The following is a 26,780-nucleotide window of genomic DNA, read 5'->3' as shown; positions in this document are numbered from 1 at the left end:
TTTAAAATTTCCTTTATTCAGGGGTGGCCGGATGGCTCAGTTGGTTAGAACACGAGCTCTGAACAACAGGGTTGCCAGTTCAATTCCCACATGGGCCAGTGAGCTGCGCCCTCCACAACTAGATTGAAGACAACGAGCCCCTGAGCTTCCAGAGAGGCGGCCAGAGGGCTCAGTTCGTTTGAGCGTGGACTCTCAACAACAAGGTTGCCGGTTCAATTCCTGCTTGGGATGGTGGGCTGTGCCCCCTGCAACTAAAGATTGAAAACGGCGACTGGACTTGGAGCTGAGCTGCGCCCTCCATAACAAGATTGAAGGACAATGACTTGGAGCTGATGGGCCCTGGAGGAAACACACTGTTCCCCAATAAAAAAAACAAAAACAGAAACAGAAAATTTCCTTTATTCAAAGTAAAAGGGAATTCATGACCCTTGATGAAGGAGGTAAGATAAATAATTTGTCTGTACAGAGATAAGACTGGATGTCAAATACTTAGGAGGACTTTGAAAACCTTTGTCAGTGTGTAGTTTCTGAGCTAAGGGCTTGGTGTTCTCTAGCCTTGGTCTTACGACTAAGAGCTGTGTGTAATGCAGAGATGAAAAACCCCATCCCTATCATCAAGGAGTTCATTGATAGTAAAGTACCAGGCATGAAGCTCAGGACCATGGTCTGACAACTCAGTTAGGTTCCAACAAATGTTAGAAAGGAAATTCCGCAGACCCATGGAAAAAAAAGAAAAAGAAACAAGAAACAAAAGTTTCCCTTTTCATCACCATTCAGCTTACAGGTAAGAAATAAGACAAAATGAAGAAATAATAACCCAAGAACAAAAGAACTCATGCAGAAATGGGTCTGTAGGATAGGAATTAGGGACGAAAGCCATCTTCTTAAAAGCCAGCTCTTAGTCGTAAGACCAAGGCTAGAGAACACCAAGCCCTTAGCTCAGAAATTACACACTGACAAAGGTTTTCAAAGTCCTCCTTCATATTTGACATCCAGTCTTATCTCTGTACAGACAAGTTATTTATCTTATGGGTCTGTAGGGTAGGAATTGGGGAAGAAATCCATCTTCTTCGATATTTTTTTTTTTTAAAGCAAAGGGCTTCTTAGAGAATGGCTACACCAAGCAAGTCTCATTCCAGTGAGTCAAGTACCCGGAGAGGTGACAATGAAAGCGTGCCCAGGAAGGTGTGTGAGAATCACAAAATGTAAATACCTTCTAATGGCTCAGCTCTTTTAGGCAACGGAAAATGAAATGTCACCCAGACGACCAGGAAAGCAAATGAACCCATAATTTAAATCATGTCCAGAACATGCTCAGTATTCAATAATTTTCAATACAACTGCTTAGCATGTGATGGGACTAGAGAGATGGAGCTACATAGCACCTTTTCTGTTCCACTTGGGAGTTGGTAAGACTTTCCAAGGCCTCCACTGCCCCACCCGTGTGCGGTAGAGGGAGCCACCTCTTAACAAGAGAGATGAAGTCATCAGGTAGGAACCGTACAAAACTGCCTCCTTCCCTTCTACCCAAAAACTTACCCCTAATGCAGCACCACTCTTTTCTCCTGGCTTAGAATGTATAGTCCACACAATGGTGAAGGAAAAAAAGCTTCCTTGGGAATGAATGCTACATACCGGGGGTGCCAAAAAAATATATACACATTTTAAGAGATGTTATCTATGTATTACTTTTTGAAGTTGAATTGAACTACGGTAGCACAGTGTAGTATGATGTTTGCTCAAAAGATGGCGTTAATCAAATGAATGCTAGCTAGTGTCATTCGTTGTATTACAATTTTAATACCGTTTTTTCCTTTCTTAAAATGTGTATACATTTTTTGGCACCCTTTGTATTTTACCATTCCTTTTAAGATTTATAATGCACATTAACACAGACTGAGACAAGTAGTCATAGAAAGAAACTCCCTTTTAACTTGGTTCACTTCAGTTTCCCAAACTCATTTGGTCACAGAAACCCTTCTAAGAAAACATATTACCTATTAAACATCTTTGGGAAAGACCTTTAGATAGGATTCCCAAATGAACATTACTCTTTGAAATAGGACTGAATACTGTCTCAAGATATAATTACCCTAAGGTGGGGAGGGGTCTGGGCCCCAGCTCTGAGCTATAGTTCCTGAGATACCAGAGTGGCCAGCAGAAAACAAGGAGACAAAGCCAGAGAATACTTCTAAAGTCTCTTTTCACTGTGATAGTCCATGATTCTGTTTCTCAGATGTTAAACAGACTTGCCTCTGGGATAATCTAGTCACAGGACAGAGATGCATAGTGAGGAAGGGGTCAGATAGCTGAGCCAACATACTTTCATGTTGGTACAATTTGTACAAGTCTGGTTCTACCTCACTATGTGTCAGTAGTCAACATGTAGTGAGCTCAAGGAGTTTCACTAGAACAGGGGTGTCCAAACTTTTTTCAACGTTTTTCACCAAGGGCCATATGCGGTAAAATACACAAACAGCTGGGCCACTCACTTGAGGTGAAGTACGTATTGCCTCACCTGGTTTATTTAAGTAAACTAAATATATTTTTGGAGTTTGCTGCGGGCCAATAAAAAATGGATTGTGGGCCGCAGTTTAGACACCCCTGAACTAGAAGAACCAAAGACCCAGGGAAAAAACAAAACATAATTGTGTACGGCTGTATGGACCCCCCTGGGCGCACACATGGATAGGTGCACACACAGCCGTAAGCATACATGTTCTCCATAGTTAATTAACTAGGCATATGACCCTGGCAGGCAGTATAGTGTTGCGGAAAAAAATAGAGGCTTTGGAATCAAACAAACATGGATTCAACTCTGCTTGGCCATTCTATTAGAACCTGTGTGACTTTGGACAAGTTACTTAACCTTTCTGAGCCTGTTTCCTCACCTGTAAAATAAGGCTAATAATACCTACACCTCATAGAACTGCTGTTAGAATTATATTGTTGTATATCAAGTGCTGTTTGGAGCATTATTACATATATTGATGCCAATGATAATCCCATCACTCTCCCTATTTTACAAATGAGAAAACTGAGGCATAGAAAGGATAAGAATTTGTCTGTTATACAGCCAGTAAGTGGTGAGGCTAGGATGCAAACACAGTCAGTTCTAGCTGTTAATCGCTAAGCTATCCTGCCTTGCACAGCCCTGGATTATAGTAGGTCCATGATATTTGTCTGGAAGACACAGATACACAGACACAAATACACAAACACCCTACACCTCCTTTTCCTCTCTGGCTTTTAAAATAGGCTGTTTTTCTCATTAGTTTATTACACGGTGCAGTTCAAGTGGGCAGCATGCAGACACCAGCCTCCCAAACACAAGGATCCTATGTGGCTGCTCAAGGAACAGAAGAATAAATCCAACCCTGAGAAATGTTAGTTCATTCTGAACGATGACTCACAACCGCTATTTTCACAAACAGCCTGCTAATTAAACTTTCTTATGAACTCTACTAACCAATTTTTCCAATGCATGGAGGAAAAATCGTTCATTATAGACCGGAATCCAAAATCTAATATTAACAGCACAAGTAGGATCTGTGGCATTGTAATTTGATCAGCTTGAGCATTAATAACAGTTAGACACTGATGTCTGAGAGAGTTAATCAGCTTTTGTTGAGATGTACGTAGATAAGTGAACAAAACATCTGGGAGGCAGACTAGGAAGCAAAGCTACCTTATCACAGGGGGTTACTATTTGCTTTACCCTCATAAATTCCCTGCTTATAATGTCCTATTTTCTAGGTGACCATTGTAATATCCTGAATTGATACAGCACTTCACAACTTACCAACACATTAGCAGCTCATCTGATGTCACAACACATAGTAAGGTGGAAAGAGTCTGTGTTATTATCCCCATTTTATGCACAACAATCTGAGGCACAGAATAGTGTGAGCCACTTAAAGTCCCACAGCTAGAGCTAGAGTGAGAAATCGGTGGATCCTTCCATTTTATAATGTTGCCACTCATAAAAGTGGCTTGATTTTTAAAAACAATCTCAGAAATCATCCTGACATTTTCAAATATTGAACCAAAAGCTTTCATTTATAATCTTCCAGAACCACTAAAACTGTTGTTTGTTATTACTGTAGCATTTCTGAGGCTTACAGGAATACATTCTACACAGCCATATTCACACTCAGGATGAAGCAGCAAGAGTGCGGAGAACCCTCCGTGAAGGTCTCTTGTCCCAACTGGCAGCCGCGTGTGGTCGGACAGACATGGGTGCATAGACAGCTTGGCCACTTATCAGCTGTGTGACCTCGAGTCAGTCACTTTAAAACTCCATGAGCTTCGGTTTCCTCATATAAAGAACGGGGCCACCATTACCGATTGGGGTTGTGGTCAGGATTAAATAAGATAAATAAAAAGCAACTGGCATCTAGCAGTGCTTAATAAACGTAAGTTCCCATTCCACTCTCCTGCCTTCTCATATGCTGTCTCCTACTTCCTGTTTGGAATTACATAACTGAAGACCGAACCAGGAGCAGATATCGACTTTCCCTTTCTTCTCTCTTTATCCGTCTGTTGGCCCTGGGATATGACCCTTGGTGAGAAGGGGGAGGGAATTATGAGACAAAGAGACCCCTCCCATTTATAGGTTTCCTTAGTTTACAAGTGCCTTCACATGTATCACCTGGTTTGAATTCACATGTACCATCCAAAGAAGGTGGGTAAGGATTTATCTTCTTATTGTATATTAAGAAAATGGAGGTCCAAGGTGATAAAGTGCCTTATGCAAGGCCATGCACACACCTATTAAGTGTGTATCTGAGTGGGGGATGGGGAATGGCACAGAACTTGATCGAAGTCTGTCTCACTTCTGGTTAGTTCATTGCACTGTGTATAGTATTCTAGACACAGAAGTATCTGTGTGTGTGTGTGTGTGTGTGTGTGTGTGTGTGTGTGTGTGTGTGTGTTGGGGAGTGTGGGGCTCTTGGATAGTTCTCTATCTCTTTTTGCACTTAGAGGGTGGTCTGTCTCCTTGGAAAGGCTCCACTGACTGGTGAGGGGAACTGGGAAGAGAAAAGATGGCTGAGCACTAAGTCCAGTTTCCAGGGTCAGGACCAAGAAGTGACAGTGACATTTGATTTTCCTGTTTATTGTCCAGCTCAGGGTCCTGGGCAATGGGGAACCTGCCAGAACTCACTGGAGTAACCCTCCCCAGGAAGATGGAGGCAGAGGACTGAAGTGCCCAACCTGGGGATTGCAGGGGGAGGGGGAAGATTGAAGAGACTCACAGCCAAGAGACTCAGTTCAGGGCAGAAAGCAACAAAGCCCACTTCAAAACACGTCCTTTGGCACACTGTTTACACTGCATGCTAATGAGAACAGGGGCTCCACTCAGGCAGCTTCTGTGTCACTGTGAGCTCTGGCTATGAAAAACAAGTCAATCAATCCAACAGGGGTTCAAGCAAGAAAGATGAGAAAAGGAAAATACTATGTATGTGGTCTCAGGCTTCATATCCCGTCCTGCTTTATAGCTGGAAACTGTCTCCACAGTCAGAGGCTGGTGGGAAGGCGGCTGGGGCTGGGATCCTGGTTATCACTTGAGAACGGGATCAAGGTTGTCACCATCTAGTGTTCCTTGACATGAAGAAAACTCAGGCTAGGCGGTCTGTTACTTCTCAGACAGGCCACCTACCCTCATTAAGTTCATGAATTTTCCTTCTGGTCTCCTTGTACCATTCTACACCCATTTCCTTCTACCTTGCTTAAAAAAAAAAATCTATGGTTTTTTTAATTTTAGCTCTTTTCCATATTATCTTATAAGCCAATCAAAATCCTTTTTGGATTAAATGGCTTATAAATAAATAAGAAGGCAGAAAGAGAAGGCAGGACAGAAAACAAGCAAAGAAAAGAAAAAAGAGAGGAAGAAAGAGCAGGGAAAATAAGAAGCCAAGAGCTCCTGACTCAAGTCTTTGGGCTGCATTGGTCTCATCTCCAAAGTGAGTCCAGACATTGCCTCTACTGGCTACTTCGACAGGGTCAGAGGAAGTACTGAATATAAAAGCCTTTGAAAACAAACATGAAGGAAAAATATTGTGGATTATTGAGTATAGAGTCTATGCTCATACCACCAATAAAATGATTTCATTTGATTCAAGATGTTTGTGTTGAGAAATTCCATTAGTGGCCATAGGAATCAGAATCATTACCCTAACTAGCTGTATCCACTTAACATTAATGGGGCCTCCCATTTCACCAGACATCCAACTACAAAACAAGGACCAAGCAGAGAACCAAACCTGTAAGTCAGCATGAAATTGAAGTGGGTGGAAAGAGTCACTGAGAGAATATGTGCCTGACCTCAGTGAGGTAAATAATGATTCTCAAATCACAGATGCCATTGGAAGTCTGCAAATTGCCTACCTCCTTCTGTGTTAGGTCAGGTTATTTATTAGCAAAGTTATTTACTCTGTGTTAGTTCAGGTTATCTGGAGTCAGACAGACTTGGGTTAAAATCTCAGCCTCTCATCTTTTTAGCTGTGACCTTGGACAGCTTCAGTTATTTCATCCACACAAAGCGGGTACTAACACTTACCCACAGGGTAGTCCTGGCTGTTCTATTCACTATCCCTTGAAGAGGTCTCTGAAGCTTGGCTCAGCTGCTTCCTCTACATGGACTGGTATCCAACAATCTACTCTCTCCCAAGTTCGAGGCTCACTCCTATTTGGCACTTGCTCTGAGAACCCCGGTCCACTGTCATCTTTTTCTCCTTTGAATACCTGTAGCTGATGTCGTCTTCATCTTCATTTAGCAGAGGCAAAGTGGTAAGGTAACCGAAAGACCATAGGCTTTGCCATCAGACAGATCTAACTCCGTTCTCCAGCTAACTATGATTTGACTTGATTTAACTTGGCTTCCTTATCTGTAAAATGGGGATAATACTATTGATCCTGCATAACTGATACAAAGTTTCAATGAGATAACATATATTATATGCCTAGCATTGTAGCTGACACAGAGTAGACATTCCACCAAACCTCCAACTTCATTCCATTGTTATGAGTCCTTTTGTGCTATTTTTCCAATGAAATTAACAGCCAGGGTGCGGAAGGGTGAGTTTGGGCCATGGTGAAAAACAAAACAAAAAGTCCACAAAACCACCAAGGTGGATGTGTCGTGACATTCATCATAAGCAGGGTCCCAGCTCCTTCCAGACGTGCAGGCTGCTGTAGGGCCCCGTAATTTGTCCTGGCTTCCCCCACTCATTGACCCTTTAGCAACGACATGTGGGCACAAACTATGTCTTATCCTCTTTGGCTGCCTCACAGACCCTGATGTAGAATTTAAGAGAAGAGAAGGAAACAGAATAACTTTTATTTGGTCTGAGAAAGCAGACACTAAATAAATACTGTTGGCTGATTGAAAATGTTTTACAAATATAAAAGCCTTACACAAATATATGGTCTCTATCTGAATTTATCTTCTCTCCAAACTAGAAATATCTTCTTCCATCAAAGTTCAATTTTGGGACTGTAGAAAAAAAGAAAAGGCAACTTAAAGATCTTTAGTTCTTACAAGGAATAAAGACAGATACAGAGTTCACCAGTTAAGAGTAGTAAAGAAGACGTGGAAGGGGGGCGGGGGAGCAGATTGAAAAAAGAAATCACCACTACCACACCTCACAGAAGACAAGAAAAAAATGAATTTCCCATTAACACATTTCAGAAAGCACTCTCCTCATAGCCTGAAGCTGATGAATTACATTTTTAGATAATGTGTGGAAATTTCAGTTTGACATTACCTTCCTGCTTAGTTCCTAGTCTCAATCAACCAGGTCATTCTACAGAGAGAGGTGGGGAGTGAGAGAGTGAGTGTGGTGTGGTGTGTATGTGTTAGGGGAAGGAGAGGACACTGGGTGAACAGGGAATTGGTCTTATGAACCAAACAGTCAGCTAAAGTACAGAAATAGAAAATCCTTAAAATACCCAGGCCTGATTCACATCCTAGGTAAAAATCCTTTGAGACATCTCTCCTGGGATGTGAGAATACTTTCCTATGGTTTTGAGTTTGGAAGCAGGGCAGAATTGTCTGATTTGGAAGTGAAGAAGAAGAGGAACATAGCCAGGGGGCAAAAGGAAAGCATACCTGGTCTGTAATCCTGACTATTACCATCCTGGGAAAAAAACTGTGTTAACAGAAGCAGAATGAATCTGCACAAACTCTAAACCTCACAGCTTCCTCAATTGCCAACCTGTCCTAATTAGAAAGGATTGGAGGTCTCTGATTGCCCTTTATGGGTGTATAAGAGGCACAGTGATTACATGGTTTACTGTTTGCACTTAACGTTCTGACACTCTTCAAGTACCCCTTAATAAGGCACACCTCGATTCTCCCATTTTGCAAGCCCATTAGGCTGCCAAATCTTCTCCATACCTAAAAATTTTCCATTCACCCCCAACAATAATCAAACCCTCTCTGCCCAACAAATCAAAATTTACTCTTCTGCGTGGAATATGAATAAGATGACTGTAGCGATGTGATAAATAAAATGACAGATGCAAATCTACCTGATTTTCCTCTGAATTCAGGAGAGACACATTGCACTGTACCCAAGCACATTTTTAAAATCAGCAGCAAAATGTACTGATAAATGCTACTATTTCCTCTACCCTTCCCATTACTAACGAATATTCCTCTGATGTGCATGTAGAAAAGTTCATTTAGCTAATCAATATCTTGGGATTTTCTTGGCTATGCATAATTGAGGCTGGGTTTTAACTATGCTTAAATTTAAGGCAGCATCCAATTTAATATGGTGCTTGAAAAAAAAAAGGACAACATAGGAAAGGGTATTTTGTGAAGAGAGAAAATCTGAAGTTAAGAATCATTCCAAATCTATTCTTCCTTGTTCAGGTAAGCAGTGACCTGTTTAATTAAAAGACAAAACAAAACTGGTATTTATCATTTTTAAATGCATAGTGTGCTCTTTTCCAAAACAAAAGATTTTGAACTCTAATTATGTTTTCCCTGGACTACAACTTTTCATTCCCTAGGTAATATGAGCTGAGTTGGTTTGTAAATGGGAGAAGTCAGGTCAGTATTTTTAGGGAAATTGCCAAAGATAAACTATAAATTGGACAGCTCACAGTTAGTCAGAGGGCCCTGGGTTCAAGTCCCTACTTCCCTATTTGGAAGCTAAGTCATCTTGGCCAAATTACTCCATTGCTCCTTAGTCCAAGTTTCTTCATCTGTAAATAACTGTCTTGAGGATTACATTAAATTCCATCTACTGATCTCAGCATAATGCTTAGCACATAGTAGGCAATGAATACACACTGGCTATTATTATGAATCTCCAAGAAATCCCAATTTACTACTTCTTTTATTTTTAAAGTAATCTTTTTAATTGAGTTATAGTTGACATACAATATTATGTTAGTTTTGGGTGTACAAACAGATTCGATACTTTTATACATTAGGAAATGATCACCACAAAAAGTCTAGTTACCATCTGTCACCATACAAAGCTATTATATTATTGACTCTATTCCCTATGCTGTATATTACATCCCATGACTTACTTATTTTATAACTGGAAGTTTGTGCTTCATAATCCGTTTCATCTATTTCACCTGTCCCCTACCTCCCTCCTCTTTGGCAATCACCAGTTTGTTCTCTGTACCTATGAGTCTGTTTCTGTTTTGTTTTGATTTGTTTGTTTGTTTGTTTCGTTTTTTTAGGTTCCACATATAAGTGAAATCATGCGGTGTTTGTGTTTCTCTCTGACTTAATTCACTTAGCATTATACCTTCTAGGTCCATCCATGTTGTCACAAATAGTAAGATTTCATATTTTAAATTGTTCAGTAATATACCATTGTGTGTATGCATGTGTGTGTGTGTGTATCACATTTTGTTTTTCCATTCATCTATCAGTGGACACTTGGGCTGTTTCCATATCTTGGCTTTGTAAATAATGCTGTAATGAACATGGGGTGCAAAAATCTTTTTGAATTAATATTTTAATTTTCTTCAGATAAATTCCTAGGAGTGGAATGTTGGATCGTATGGTAGTTCTATTTTTAAATTTTTTGGGGAAATTCCATATTGTTTTCCATATCAGCTGCACTAATTTACATTCCTACCCACAGTGAAGTAGGGTTCCCTTTTCTCCATATTCTTACCAATATTTTTTGTTTGTTGTCTTTTTGATAATAGTCATTCTGACAGATGTGAGGTGATATCTCATTGTTGTTTTTATTTGCATTTTCCTGATGATTAGTGATGTTGAGCATCTTTTCATGTGTCTGTTGGCCATTATATGTCTTCTTTGGAAAAATGTCTATTTAGGTCCTCTGCCCATTTTTTTATATTGAATTTTTTTATATTGAGTTATGTTAAGTTTTTTATATTTTATATGTAAGTTCTTTATATATTTTAGTTATTAACCCCTTATTGGATATATTGTTTGCACCAATTTGCTTATTTAAATGAGCTACTATTTTTAAAGTATTTAATACAGTACCCAGAATACATGTAAGTCACACAAAAACATACAAAAGCTGCTGCTATCATTTTTATTTGTCTTTGCTGGGTGCTGTAAGAAATTATACCAATAAACTCACCTTAGGGCCGAATGCCCATTTCAGAAGTGAATTCAAAGCACTTTGATATTTTAGGAAACTTTTATTTTTTATAAAGTTATCTCAGAAGTAAAACTCAATCAAATTCTCATAGTATCCCCGTGAGTCCAATTCCTTAAAAGCGTATGAGGTAACATAAAGCGATCCACAGCCCTCATTCTCCTCTCCATCTTCAACCCAAGAGACTATTCCATGTAATCTTTCTGGCCTCAGCGCTCCCACAGACTCTCCTTCCCACTGCTGTCGTCCATGTCCCACATCTCATCTACCGAGAGGGACACACAAATCCAAGGCAGAACAGAAGTTACCCAATGTCATCAAATCAAAACTGAGTTGGTTCCTTTAATCAGAGATGTGACCCCAGATACAAAGGCAGTGGCAGAGTTTTCACCCTGATGGCCACAGGACAGAAGTCAAGGGTCTTTTTTTGGCCTTATTCTACTTTTTTCCACTGAGTGATTAACATTAATGAAGCCAAAGGTGTGTTATAAAGGAAGAAATGAAGAGATGAGTTAGAGGTAGGGTTTAGGAAATGCTGTCTTTGTCAGTTGGGGTACACCTCTAACCAACTTATTAATAATTTTTGGGCCTGCTTCACTTTATCTGGCAATGCTTCTTCATATTAGATACACTACTGCGTCCACAGAGGCACATCCCGGCTCTCCTTCCTTTGTCCAGATCACAGAAAGACAAAAAAGGATTCTGTGCTTAGACTGGACCTTTAGCTCGATTCCTTTGCTTTTCTTCCCTCTACCTAAATCCTAACCTCATCTTTTAAACCTCCCCCAATAGCTCCAGCTAACACAGACCTCAGCCTTTCTCAACCATCCACCGCCCTGTTTCATGTACCAGCCATTCCCTATATTCAGTTTTATACTTGATAATATTCAGTTTAGAACACGTTGTTCTCAAAACCCCCCTTCAGAGCTCTCACTTGCTTAAAATGGATAGAAAACCACTCTTAAAAACTATACTTCATGGGCACATGGAAAGTGACATTAAGAAAAGTATAATTCTTTTTTATCACTGTAATGCAAATAATCACACACTCTAGACAGGCAGATCAAAATTGTTTGTTGTATACTAATTGATTTCTGGGAATTTTTCTTTGTTTGTTTTTCCTCCTTTCTCTATTTTCTCTCTTCCTTTTGGAGAGGGGTGATAACAAGATAGACAATTATACAAATGCAATTCAACATTTCAGCTCTGCTGGCCTAACTCTATCCTGCCTAAGCCAAATGCTTTCTCTCCTAAAATATTGATCATCTAGGAACCTGGATTCAGTAATGCAATTCCAACGCATGGTAAAACAAAAAGGCAACAAAATAAAAAATAAGAAACTGCAGTCCATGAGAATAATATAATTTCTACCAAGGGTTTGGTGTTCTTTGCCTGAGTTTCTAGGTTGCACGAATCCTTGAGGGCCACAGTCCACTTCCCTTTCTCTCCAGCAGCAGAGGTTGCAGGTGGATAAAGGAGAAAAATAAAGGACATGGCTTCCAGTGACATCACGTGTTCACAGCCGCACACAAAAGCAACTTGGGACACATGTTTTTCTCTCCTGAGTACCTAGATTATCCTGATAAGTGTCCTTTCCCAATTGGAAAAAAAAAAATCTAATATCTCTGAGAAGATAAGTAACAGAGATGTCCAAAAGCACTGTAAGGGAATCTTAAATCTGGCACTTTCAATAAATTTGGCTCTACTCTGAAGGCTGAGTTGTATCCCCAGAGGAAGATAAATATTGTTATCTTTGCCTTCTGTTCTACACAAGAGTCTTGTTTAAAGCCATAGTGCATACTAGATAGACTCTCCAGAGGATGGCCAGCAACTACTCAGAGGAACACAATGTTTCATTGGGTTATGGGATGAGGGTTAGGCCGGGATCTTCTCTCAGCACAGGCAGGGGCACTCTGCACATGCTTCTGGATAAGATCATGCTTTTGGAAATGGGGGTTGGGAGGTGAGCCCCAGCTCCACCACCTGCTAATAACTGTGCTGCCTGGGCAAGATACTTAACCTCACTAAGCTTCAGTGCTCTCATCGAAGAAAACGGAGGCAGTTCTCAGTGTTAAATAAGATATGTCCAGTGCTTAGCAAGTACCTGGCACAGAGTAAGTACTTGATAAATGATAGCAATAATGTCCTCAGCACTGCAGCACTTCAGTCCATGCCTAGATTTCCTCTACGTGTTGTCAAACAGATGGACAACCCACAGGCAGGAGTGAACCTAGCCGACTGGCAATACCATCAACAAAGAGTCTCTCTCTTTCTTTCTCTTCCTCTCTCTTAATATCTATCTATCTATCTATCTATCTATCTATCTATCTATCTATCTATCTATCTATCTATCTATCTATATCTATCATCTATCTATCTAATAACCCTAGAACCTTTGAAGGGAATCTATTACATTCTCTTAGAGAGTGGTTTGGTCTGGAAAATCTTAATCTTGAATTCTTATCTCTTTGCCACTTCTCACTCCCCAACCCTCCACCTGGATATTTAGAACTCCTTGTAAACTTCACAGGATTGAGATGCATTGAAATCTGTAGGAGGTGTTGAAGAGAAAAGGGGGGACTGGGATGTTGAAAATCAGGGCAACAAAAATACCTATGATGTCATTTACCCTGACTTCTGAACCACCAGCAGCAGCCTTTCAACTTGCCTGGTGTGATACCTTACCTCTCCCAGCCTGTGTTATCACTTACCCCAAATGTTGGCCTTAGAGGGTCTTCCATTAGAGCGATTCCCACTCCTTCCTCATCTCCCCACAGCCCTATCTCTCCCTTCTTCTCTGACTTTTAGCATAGCCAATTAAACCTGAACAACGGGTAGATGGAGGAAATATGCTGCATCTATGGAATGGTACAGCAGGGACCAGTTTCACTGTTAATTTAAAATGCTAGAATTAATTAGGTAGTGTAAATGAAGAATTTAATAAGCACTCTTTACAACCACAAGTTCTACTTTTATTAAACACTGCTACCAAATGAGGGCAAATATCTCTGGTCTCTCTCTATTTCCTAGCTCATTCCCATAAGTTCTCTGTAAATAAAATTCTTTTCTTTTCTTTGCCTGAACTTTAAAAAAATGCATAATTATAAATTTATGCCTGAATTGTATTTCTGCTTTCTACCCATAAGCTTCTTCTTTAAGCTCAGATGCTACTGTGTTTCCCCGAAAATAAGACCTAACCGGACAATCAGCTCTAATGCATCTTTTGGAACAAAAATTAATATAAGACCTGTTATTATATTATGTTAGATAAGACCCGGTCTTATATTATAGTAAAATAAGACCAGATCCTTATATTAATTTTTGCTCCAAAAGACGTATTAGAGCTGATTGTCCGGCTAGGTCTTATTTTCGGGGAAACACAGTATTGTATGTCTTTGCTTGTGCTAGAGAGGGTGCTAAACAAACCAAAGTTGACAATTTGGTTTTGTATACCAAATTAAAGGCTGTCTTCAAAGCTGTCACTCCTATTCAAATCTACTCGGTGAATTACCAAATTAGCATTCTTTCAGTAAAGGAATCTGCTTGTTTAAACATGTATCTTTAGAAAACAAGGAACAACATCATGAATCAGTACTTCTCAAAAAAGCACACTACAGTTCTAGGAGAACTCTTTTGAAAAGGTGATTAATAATATTCACTAATATAGCTGGCAGAGTCCCTATTTAGAAGGTAAGGCTACACCAAAAATACATTTTCTATACAGGAGTGGGAGGAAAAATCATACGGTTAACTGGTTTTAATTTGGTTTGAATTATCACCCTATTATATAAAAATTATTCAGTAATCTAAACATTGGCTTTCTGAGAGCATAGGCAATCCTGTTAAAGAATGGATGATCCAGTGCTCTGGGATAAGATCATCAAAGCCCAGGCCCTATTTGGAGACTTTGATAAAATTTTTCGGTTTTAGTCACTCTCCTTGAAACATACTAAGTATAGCTATAATAACTATAGCTGTAGTTATTGAGAGACTGCTATGAAACAGGCATTGTGCTAGGCAGTATATATCCAGTCTCTTATTTAATCCTAGCAATAAGCCCTTTGAGATAAGTATTATTTTCCAATTTTACAGATGAGAAAATTATGTTTGGAGGGTTACATGACATATTTTTGGCAATTATTTTAGTTTCATGGTTTTGTAAAGTATTTAATTTATATGGGGGACAAATTTACAAGTGAATTAGAAGAACTGGAGAATGTATAAATAGCTACATGCACACATATACATTGGATTCTCTGATTTAAAATCAACATGATGTAGCTCCCTATTTTAATTATAGAGTTTTCTTATTTAGGCCAATTGGTCATCAATTAAACTGTCCAGAAAAAGGGAAATAAAAGCCAACGCTCAAAAATGACAAATTCAATGAGGCAGTTATGACTTCCTTCCACAAGTCCACTATTGGCCTCATTTAAAACCCTGTCTCAGAAATATGGAAGAACATTGGACACACACAAACCAAGTATTTGAGAAGAAAGGAATAAATAGATAAAAAACCAGCATGAAGTATAGGGAGGGTGAAGGGCAGAACTGAGAACTAAAGAACAAAGGGAAGGGGAGACTGATAAAGAATAAAAGGGGATAAAACCAAAGGGTTATTTCACATAAAGGAAAGGTGAGGAAGCTCCAAATTCTTCATCTGCTTTCCAGTCCTACCAATCGTAGCATGGCTTTCTGTAGTGCACACACATGTATTAGTTTATGACTGTGCTCACGCCATCCTTGAATGCAGGAGCTACACTGCAGACACTCAGATGCATTGCTATTCATGTGCATTGCTGCTAAGGTCTACAATCTAATGGAACAATGTAGCTGTGTATCCACAGGCTAGAATATTGAAGAAGAGCATACCTGTAATTTTGTCTCTCACGAGTTTGCAGGATTCTATTTCACCAATGCTCCCAAAGAGACTCCTGAATTCCTCTTGGGTCATATTCTGGGGTAAATAGTTGACTATGAGGTTGGTTTTGCTGTCATCTGTGGCTGCCCCTGTCTGCATGGGAGAAGGACAGTTTCTATTGTTGCTGGAGGGTCCATTGCTTGTATTGGATGTCGGGCCATTTGACACCTGAGGCTCCATGGTGCTAATTATCTAAACAAAAATAAAAATAATAAAAATAAACTTTTTGAAATCTCAAAGACATAATTAAAGTCTCTTTCAATATTTAATTTAATTTCATTTTTTGAAAAGAAAGAGAACAAGATAAAGCAAGATGGAGCAAAAGAGACTGGGTTGTGAATATAGCCAATTTAGAAGCATGTTTCAAACCAAAATGTTAAACTCCCCTTGCTATTTTTAGGCTAGCCCATAGATTTTGAACACAGACTAGAATGCAGTGGGAACTCTCCCATTATTTTGTTAATGAAAAGCTAATTCCTGTTTTCATTACACAATCACTCTCAGAAATGTATACTTAAGCCACACCAAATTATAATTAAAATGTAAAGTAATAATCATGATTAAAATTATAGTTCCATTAAAGCTGAAAAAGCTAAATATAGAGCGCTACACTCACAAGATCAAATATAGTACCTGTTTGTTAACTATCTCATAAAGTAAAATGACATTAAATTAAGTAGGACCGTTCCATATGGGAAAGGTTTAGATTTTCACTGATGCTTAATCACTGATCAAACTTCGGATTTCATAAGCACATGTTAGGGAGCTACAAAGTCATCTCATGCTATTGTGACCCAGACACTTTGTTATGTTTCTCCTGGACCTCTAATAAAAAACATGAAGGAAAATTTCTCTCTAGGTCTCCACCTTGCGTCCAGCACATTCTGAGGCTGTCCTCTCACACATTACTCAAAAAGGACCTCCCCTGGATTTCCACAGATGTGTGAACTGTTCCAGACAGCATACAAGGGAATAAAGAGATGAATAAATCTTTGTTTCTACCTTCAAAGAGTTTACTATCTATAGAGGACACAGACAGGCAAACAGCCTGCAGAAGGACAATGGACATGTCGTGAAGGAGCAATTACCCCGCTAATAAGACAGGACATTCAGGGAAAGTATTGAGAAGATGATGGTAGAATGAGGTTTTATATTGAAACTGGGTTTAAGTTCACAGAGCCAGGTCATAAAGACGCCCTGTATGGTATGAAACATGGAGGATCACAACATTTCAGAGTCAGAAGACACTAAAGGGAATGAAATCTAATTCAAAACTCTCACGCTTGAGACGAATTCCAGATAAATCCAGCAACTTATGTGGGGCAGAGTCGGGGCCTGCACTCAATTTTCCTGGCCTCAAATGCAGCCCATCAGTCCCACTTTTCCATCCTGTCCTACCACCATCCCTTACTCCGTCATGATATGGCTTCCATCTCCTCTGAAATTGATCATAAACTCCTTAGAAATGGAACCATATCCTGCCATTCACTAGCTGTGTGAACTGGAGAAGAAACTTGAACTCTAAGAGACTTGGTTTTTCTCATTTAAAAGATGCAAACAATGCTGCCTGCCTTGCTAGGTGGTAAGAAGGATCTGGTGACATGATGTATGAAAAGCACCAGAATAGTGGTAGAAATGTAATCACAATCACTGATATTTATGAAAGTCACTCTGCCAATCACTTTAACAATTGTGATGTGGCTTCTCTTACTGACTTTTCACAAGAAGATAATGAGAAATATTCTAATATTCTCTACATTTTACATATGAGAAAACCAAGGCTTAGCAGACAACTGATAACTAGTAGCTTACATTATTATTACCATTTGGCTGCTCAGAGAATTTCAATATAATATACATGTAATGAAGTATACAAACCTTAAGGGTACAACTCAGAGAAGGTTTACAAAGTGAATTCAATTCACACATGAGGAACCAACTTTTAGATCACAATGTAGAACACGACTAGCACCCCAGAAGCCTTTCTCGTGTCCCCACTATAAGTTACCTATAGTATAACCACTATTACAATAGGTAACCGCTATTTTGACTTCTGATCCACATTTGTTTTTGAACTGTATGTACATGGAATCACACAATACCTACTCTTTTATGTCTTTTCCTACATGTGTCCGGGTATCATCCATGTTGTTAGATGCAATGGTAAGTTGTTCTTCCTTGTTGTAGAGAATTCCATTGTTTGAAAATACCACATTTTATTTATTTTTTTCTACGGTTGATGAACATTTGGGTTGTTTCCATTTTTTTAACTATTATAGATAATGCTGCTATGAGTATTATGTACATGTTTTTTGGTGTACACACACACACATTTCTGTTGGGGAGTCTATTTTGGGGATCATAGGGTATGTGTATGTTCAGCTTTTGGATACCATCAATAGTTTTGCAAAGTGGTTGTACCAGTTTACACTCCCACCAGCATAGTATGAAAGTTTCAGTTGCTACACATCGTCATCAACATTCAGAGACTTTTTTTCTGTTTTTTTTATTTTTATTAATTTATTTTCTCATCTGAAGCACAGTGGTATAGTAAAAAAAAAGAAAGAAAAAAAAAGAAAGAGTTTTTAGTCAATGCAACAGATGACTTAAAATTCTAGTTTTATCACTTATTAGCTGTGTGATCTCAGGCAGTTTACCTCAATACTCCAAGCCTCAGTTTCCTCTTTGTAAACTAGAATAAAGCTTATCGTGCAGGGTATCTTCAGAATGAGAGATCACATATGTATTTATTAAGTGCCTAGAACACAAAGTACCTAGAGACATCACAACTATTACTCCTCATCATGCCTTACATAGGTGAGTATTATTCTATTGCTTCCTCTTCTGATGATCACAAATGGGAAATGAACAACCCCCTGCCCCTCAAAAAAACTCAAGAGGAGTCAGGGAAATAAGGCATATTGAGGATGGCAGGGAGCTTCTCAGATTCGTCACCATTATGCAAGTAACTTTTATCATATCACCAGAACTTCCTTCTTGGCTTCAGGTCAACTATAAGATTCTGGAAGGCTGGTCTAGACAGGAAGTAGAAAGCAAAGAGTTCCTGAGAAGAATCTTAAATCAAGCTGTCCTCAGCACTGACAAAAACTGCATCCAGAAAAAAAAAACACATAAGAAAATCCCCCAAAAACTGTACTCAGCTGTTCTGCATTTGAGGCAAGGGTACAGGAAAAAATGAGGGCGCTGTGCCCAGGGGAGGGGGTCTTGCTAATGGAGGTGATGTAGAGCATCACAACTCCTGGATCGGGGCAGGTGTCTGTTCTGCCAAGCAGTCCAGCCTCCTGGGTCTGTGCAGTGCCTCTACTCGCTGTGTCGTCTCACTGCTTCAGTGAGTCAGGTGTCCAGGCAACAAACACACGGAGCACCGCCAACTTGATAAGTAACTTGAAAAACAGTTTATCCAATTCAAGAGGCGTGGCTGGCAGAAGCACAGAGCTGCCCAACTACTACATTGTGTTTTAATGGCAAAAAAGCCAGTCCCATTATCTATAGAACACCTTCACTGCTCGCCACCGTTCTCTGGTTACCCTTGTTATGGCTCCCCCACAAACACCTAAAAATATCCTTCATTGTGGCAGCTTTTTGTGTGTTAATGATGGAGTACAAAGAAGAATGTAAGTCATACCTAAGCACGTTGAGACTCTGTGGGACCAAGCCTGTTAAAGGTCATCTGACAGTCGGCTTCATCTTTTGTTCAGTGGATGCTCGCCTCACAGATACATGTGGTGAAAGCCAGCCACTTGTCCACGTGAATATCTCACAGGTCTCCCTGCTCCAGAAAGGTCTAGGAAGTATCAAGTCTGCAGCAAAGTAATTTTAGTTCCTTAGTCAGCTTTCTGGATCTCCTGACATCCTGTGTGGATTTCCTAATGTATGTTAACTCCTGGAGTTGAGCCCCACCTGTACATCACACAATCTGAATTGGGCCCAAACCTCAGAAAAGGAGCCATGAGATGAGATGCCATGTTTGGTGCTGAGCTACTTCAGCTGCCCAAACCCATACATTAGGTCAAGTCATTCTCGTCTGATAGAGATGGCACTCACATTGCTCTGCACACACACTACACAGTTATCCTTTGGTGTATTCAAAAAGAACTGATAAGAATACACATAGGCACACATAGAATTTTCTCAACAAAAATGTGCAGTTCTAAAGTTGAGAAACATTTGCAAATGTGTTACTATACCTCGTGTAGTAAGACCCCTCACTGGTCTTAATCATGCATCCCAGGATACAAGACAGGCTTATAAAAAGAATCAAAAACGTAAAAGGTCAGAATTAAATCTGACATACAAGTGAACCAAGAAAATTATAAATCATTACTTGGAAAATTAGGGAAGTTGCCAAGATAGCAACTTATCAAACCCAAGAATATGAAGCTTTTTAGGGTGACATGCTAGATCTGAAAGAGAGGAGATCTGTAATCTATACTTGTGAAACAGACCAGAGGTAAACATGGGTTAGTAGGAAGGGTATCCTCTGCAAAATCAGAACACTTGCTTCCCCAGCCTGGCTTTTGATATTTTAACAGTACAATTTTCTTTTCAAATAAATATATTAGTTATTCAAGCGTGCATATATATTTTAATGAAACATTTTGTGTGGGCCTCACAGCCAACTTTGCAGCTGACCAGGTTTCAAACCTCTGACTTGCCCTCCTTCCCTCTTCTGAACAGCAATTGAGAACACAATTATCGTCAGCAACAAGGATAGAGCATTGAGGAGGTTCAGTTGACTTCAAACTCTAATGGTTGCACAAAGCACCGCATTAAATCTTTTATGTTCCTGTGATATATTTTAAGAAACATTATACAGGCAGAAAATTTCAGGAATAAACTATTAGAGCTGTGCACAATAACGTAGGCACTCAAATCCTGTCATTGTAAATGTCGATGGTTTGAATGACTAATTACTCACACTCAACACATTAACTTCACCCCTCCCACCACTCTTTTCTGCAAAATACACAACAAAAGCAGGAGGGAAGGCCTCAGACATGCAGCTGCCTGATCTTCACTCAGGGTCGTTTATCTCTGTGGAGAGGAGGTAAGAAACAGAGGCTGGGTCAGCCTCTTTCTCAGGGTGCTCCTGAAAAAAACACAAAAAAGCCCTTCATGGCTCTCCCTTGCCACAATCCTCAGTCCTTCCCAATGGTCCCAATCACCTGTTCAATCACATTTCTCACTATTAGCCACCCACGGCATCTGTTACACTCTTTCTGGACATCCCAGGTCATATGCACATAAAAAAGGGTTTATTTCCATTCTGGCTAGATCTGGGTATGTTAGATGAATAGAGATGGAGCCCCAGTGTGCCAGACACTGTGCTAGGCCCTGGGCATACAGACATAACAAAGGCAAGGAGCTGGCCTTCACTGAGTTCACAGTGTGAATGCACGACAGATATCAGAGAATATCAGGGACCACACAGTCCAATCCCATAATTTTAATGATAAGGAAATTGAGGAAAGGAAAGGGGAGTTAACTTGCCCAAGGTCACACTGCTAGTTAGAGGCAGAGATGGGACTTGAGCACAGGTCCCATCACCTCACTTGAGTACTCTTATGACAATGCAAGCATGGATGAGGGTTTACTTCTTTTTTTTTCAGGGAGGAGGTGAGGGATGGCCATATCATAGAAATGCACCTGAACAGAGGTGTGGAGATGTGTTCTACCTCCGTACTCTTCTGAGTATAGCACTTTACCGTTCACAAAGAATAATGACCTAAATAAATTCTGAGCTCTATGGCACAGAGACCACATCTCTTTTGTTTATTATAGTATCTCCTGTATACAGAACAAGGCCTGACAATTAGTAGGATCTGGATAAAGGACTACGGAATGAATGAAAGTCCTTGCATGTCCCATAGTTCACTAGATCCCTCACACAACTCTGTGAAATACAAGCTAATGAGGTATTAATGTCATTCCCTTTTTACATAAACCCAGACAGAACACGTATTGAGTATCTATTATATGCGAGGCATACATGTGCATCATATTTTAAATGAAGAATTTAAGAGGTGTTCGTTCAAGCAGGAGGGCAGAAACTTTGGCTGACATTGATCCCCTAGAGAACCTGTTGAAGCTTCTGTTCTTTCCCCCCAGAGAAGTATATATGCAGCCAATCGTTCATCTCCTGATTGAAATCCCCAGATTGATTCTCCCCAATCAAGCCTGAGACATTTCTGGAGCACCCTTGTGTAGACTAACACTCCTTTTACTTCTTGATAGGAAAGTTTAGAACCCCACTCCTGCACCTTCCCACTTACCCACCCTCCACCCCACTCATACAAGGTGGGGGGAGAACTGTCAGTTGAGCACGCTGGCAGCATTTAACCCATTCTAAAATTCTAAAAACGTACTTGAGTACTAAAGTACTAAAAATGTATTTAAAGCCCCCTTTCATGTTTCTCCCATCAGCTCATGAATTCCTTCCACCTCCCTTTGTCCCCACTCTTCACAAGGTTTTCGTTTGCTCAAGTTTGGGGGAAGTCCGGCTGGAATTACAGGGCTAATCCTCACGACTGAGGACAGAGTCGTTGTCAGGCCCCCCCCCACCCCCTCACCCCCGCCCCCCAGAGCCACATCACAGGGGCTACCAGAGCCCCTGCACCAAGCCTGTAAGCCACACCTATCCTGTCTCTGCTCTAGTATTTTCCATAAAAATGACAGTCGGATAATAAACTGTAAGGTCTTACATTTACATATCTTAATGTAGTTTACACTTTCAGGATTTACTTCACAAGGCAAATAAAAGAAAGGTTACAAGTTTACATGACAAGAGGCTGCCCTGCTGCAGAACTCACTCACTACAGACGTGCATCACCCCAGAGCCCAGTGCAGCCCTGTCCTCCCAACACGGTGCTCTTGGCAGTTCTCGGCTTTGGTTTTCCGGGGGGGGGGGGGGGGGGGGGGGGGGGGGGGGAAGCTGGCCTCGATACTCGATTCAGGCCAAAGGATCAAGAAAAAAGAACCCGAAAGGTCACAGGAATATGATGTTTCTTTTCCAAATACTGTCCCCTTTACTTTGAGCACCCTCAAAATGTCAGCATTCCCAGAAACTAGAAAGATGCTAAAGGAATGTACTGATTGCAAACATGTCTCAGGTGTGAACATCTGAGACACACACATATTTTATTAAATATTTTAAAGAGTATTTAAAGGTGTTTTCTTTCACCACATTGGAAGGACTTCTCAAAATTTATGTATGAAGGCTAACCCTTATGTAATAGAACAAGTGCTCCCAAGAGCATGAAGAATAATGTTTACCAAGGGCAGTCGCTGAATCAAACCATTAAAGAAATAGATTTAAATTATTCATGAGAACAAAAATAAAAGTTCTAATTCTCTTTGTAGGCTTTTCCCACTTAACCCTTATAAAATTCTATCACACAGTATGTTAAACTCTGGTGGCGCAGCCCAGACCACTGCATCTCATCCACCTTTCAAAAGTCTGAAAAACAAATCCCCAAAGTTAGGAAATTACACACCAGGCTCTGTGTTCCTGAAGATAGATAATATTTTTAAGAACAATTCCTCACTTCTCTTCTTGTTTATTGAAAGATACTAAAAATGTCCTCACAACCTCCCAATTTCACATATGTTTTGTTTGGCAGTTAATGAGTTCTGTTTTATTTTATTTTTAAAATTAAAAACTGTTTTTTAAAATAATTTTTTCAATTAAATTTATTGCAGTGATGTTGGTTAGTAGAATTATATAGGTTTCAAGTACATTTCTATAATACATCATCTATAAATTGCATTGCGAGTTCACCACCCAAGGTCAATTCTCCTTCCATCACCATGTGTTTGACTCCCTTTACCCTTTTCTACCACCTCCCTCTCCCTTTACTCTTTGGTAACCACTAAACTGTTGTCTGTGTCTATGAGTTTTTGCTTATTTGTTTGTCTTGCTCATCTGTTGCTTTCAGTTTTATATTCCACATGTGAACGAAATCATATGGTTCTTGACTTTTACTGTCTGACTTATTTCGCTTAGCATGATAATTTCAAGATCGATCCATGTTATAGCATATTTCTTTAAAATTTCGTCCATCAGTTCATAAAATCCATACTATCCCCTCCTTCTTTTCAAAAGGCTTTAATTCACTCAAGCCCCTTCATGTTAATATATGTCTTCCTAAATGCAATGTCTTCCTGGTTATGGTTCAACTGGGAAGGAGACACATGTTATTAATCGGGCCTAAAAGGAAGGGCTGAGATCAATGATCTGACCACTCTAGGTAAAGGGGACTTGGGAACAACTGGCCCCCTGAACCAAATTATTGGTGATGACTCCCAAAGACCCCTGGACCAGGGGAATCAAGGCTGAAGACTGCATTCATGTCCCCCAAAACTATTGGTACCAAGTTTCTGTAGATTCTGCTGGAAGGTAACTAGAAAACTAAAAAAAATATTTAATTCCAACTGGGGGAAACATGCTGACAGTTTAATAACACCTTTGGGCAGATGCACAAATAACCTGAAAGACCTATTTACTCTAGGAAGTTATGTGGTGATAAAGTCTCAGCATATCTTTAAAACAAGTGTATTCAACTCAACGGAAGTTTATTGAATGCTATTATAGACCAAGGCATTGTTCTAGGAGTTGGGGAAACAAAAATAATTCGGTTCCTGCCCTTGAGGGTTCAAGTTGGGAGGATAAGAAGGAAGGTGGATAAACAAATAATTAATTAAAATAAATTGTATACATCAGCTTCTTTTAAGCAATCCACTCCAGAGTTTCTTTAATGACTCTCTCTCCTCGCCAAAAGCACACACTATAAGAAACAAACTGTTCTGACACTGAGCTGACAGTCCGGTTTCCGATTTGAATGCCCATGTCCTAAACTAATGACTATTTGTAACAAGGAGGTAAGCTTGAGGCATTTCTCCTCTGCAATAGCATCTTCTTCACTGGAGAAGAACATCAGGCATGCCAAAAGTATTCTCAGTGGTGGTAGTTAGGGCTTTTAAAAAATCACCAGCCACTGGAGAGAAGAAGAGGTATGAATACTTAAAATAGCAGGGCCAGCATGGATATGAAAAGCATAATCAAAATTTAATTTCTCTTAGGCATTATTCTCAAATTAACAGAGAACCAAATTTTTAAACTTCTTCCCCAGACACATCACACACACTTCTCCTAAATAAATACATTAGCCTCCTTTATATCTTCCAGTATTTCTTTAAGGCTTTGGTTTTGGACTAAAATGATTTCCTGGTATGTCCATCCTGGTAAAATCCCCAGGTATTTGGTTTTAACATACTTTTACAGCAAACTCTCCAGAGCTTAGGTATTGCTTGATCATCCAGTTCCTTACAAAGACGAGGCAACTTTTCCTTTACCACCCTATTCCCAACTCAGTCCTCTTTTCCAAAATGGCCACTAAATAAATACAATCTCAAACTTTCAATCAGCTTTCTTTATGAAAGGCATATTTGAAAAAGACAAATGTTTTCATTTTAATATAAATACAATTTTGTGGGCAAGCTCTCAGGCTTCCTGCAAAAATATTATCTCTAATAAAAAAAAATCAATTGGAAAACAATTCCTTTCCCATCCTATCCCTTAAGCCCCCAAACTCTGAATGTTTAATGTGGACAAAATAATCAAAATACCTAATAATAAGCTACAAGTACCTGTTGGGATGGGAACCAGTTGTGATGGTAAATACATTATCTTCATCTTCCATACAAAGAACATTAATGAATCATTTGTAAAACTGCCCACAGACTGATTAAGTTAGACTTGTCTTCTGATTAAATGCATAAATAATAGCCAATGGCACAATTCATGTAAACATAAATATTGCATATTTATAAAATGCCTGGCTAGTGGCTCAGAGTGTGAGCAAACTCACTGAGATTCAGCTGTAAAAGCAATGTGTTATTCTGTACCTATATCATGATCGAAAGCATTGGGTTACATCTCTGAAGTGGTTTTACTGACACAGATTAAATTCTTCAGAAATCTACATAAAATATTTTTTATTTTGAAAATTAATACTTGCTTTCTTACCACAGCTAGAGTGGAGATGAGGAGCAGAGCGGAGAGGAATTGAGGGAGTTAGTATCTAGAAAAATCTGCATACATCAACCCTTTCTTTGTTCAGAGGAATGGTACAATGCCAATGGCTCTTCCATTTATGCAGTTCAAAGGACAGAGCCTATTTGGAGGCATTCTGAAGCTAAAGATACGAGTGAAACAAAACTGCTCTCAGCACCTCAAGGTATGTATAAGTAGCCATGGTAAATTAGATCCGTGGACCATTCACACAGCCTCATATTGTATCTCCATGTTCATTAGTGAAAAGATCCTGAACATCGGTCTGCGAGGGTAGTTTTCATTTGAAAATTCATTCACTTACTTCCTTTCTTCACCTTCTCCTTCTTCTTCTTGACCTGACAGGAGAACTTTATCCTTTAAACTATCCCAGAGAGGTAGTTGGACTACTATTCCTTCTGGACACCCTCTGGGAAGGCAGATGGGTGCAGATAAAACTGGACTCTGTCAAATCAGTGTTGGGGAGAATACAGACCTGAGTTGGGAGAAGTGTATCTGAATGATTTGTGGACAATATGTTTACAGGGGACGTAGAAATTCAAGGTTTACAACTGTCAAGCTTTATGGTGCAATGAAACAGACTCTCTCATTGTTAATGGTGGAAATACAGAGAGTGCCAAAAAAATGTATACACATTGTAAGAAAGGAAAAAACTACGCTGATGGTCACCACTTTGAGCACCTCTTGTAATTGCAGAAGTCAAACTTGACTTGTATTCATCTTTTGTTATCAGTATATATTGAATATTACATTTTTAATACAGTTTTTTCCTTCCTTAAAGTGTGTATACATTTCTTTGGCATCCAAGGGGTATATACTGACCCAAACTTTCTGAACATTATATTCATGTTTTTGGACCAAATGGTCCATTCTGAAGCTCAGAAAAAGAATCTAAAATTCTGTAGACCAAAAAAATATGCACAATAAGATATATTAAGAAAACTGTATCCAGAAGAGTGAAAAAAATAGAAACAACCTAAGGGCCTAACAAAGGGGATGACTAAGTAAGTTATTGTACAGCTTTATGATCCAGTATTCTGCAGCTGTTAAAATTACGCTTATAATGGGTTTTTATAACATAAGAAAATCTGTATGATCGATGTAGGAAAAAGGCGAAATAAAAATGGATTATCTCAATTATATAAACATGCACCAAGGGGGA

The 26,780-nt window shown here is 39.5% G+C and overlaps 1 protein-coding gene across 10 annotated transcripts in view; it reads right to left on the bottom strand.

Annotated features, from left to right (window-relative positions):
• Positions 1-26,780, bottom strand: part of ELAVL4 (ELAV like RNA binding protein 4) — a 147,624-nt gene that overhangs the window by 36,382 nt on the left and 84,462 nt on the right. For 8 of the 10 annotated variants that reach the window (XM_019710570.3, XM_019710576.3, XM_019710568.3 and 5 more), the window contains exon 2: positions 15,480-15,720. In XM_019710570.3, the coding sequence (XP_019566129.1) occupies positions 15,480-15,720 (241 nt within the window). Of the gene's footprint in view, positions 1-15,479; positions 15,721-19,174; positions 19,350-26,780 lie in introns of all 10 variants that reach the window. The other 2 variants (XM_019710573.3, XM_019710574.3) reach the window with 1 other exon arrangement.

This window comes from Rhinolophus sinicus, chromosome 14 (genome assembly GCF_057876585.1).
Source record: "Rhinolophus sinicus isolate RSI-liver-muscle chromosome 14, RSI-T2T, whole genome shotgun sequence".
Lineage (NCBI taxonomy): Eukaryota > Metazoa > Chordata > Mammalia > Chiroptera > Rhinolophidae > Rhinolophus > Rhinolophus sinicus.
The sequence above is the reverse complement of the archived record's forward strand: the minus strand, read 5'-3'. Positions and strand labels throughout refer to the sequence as shown.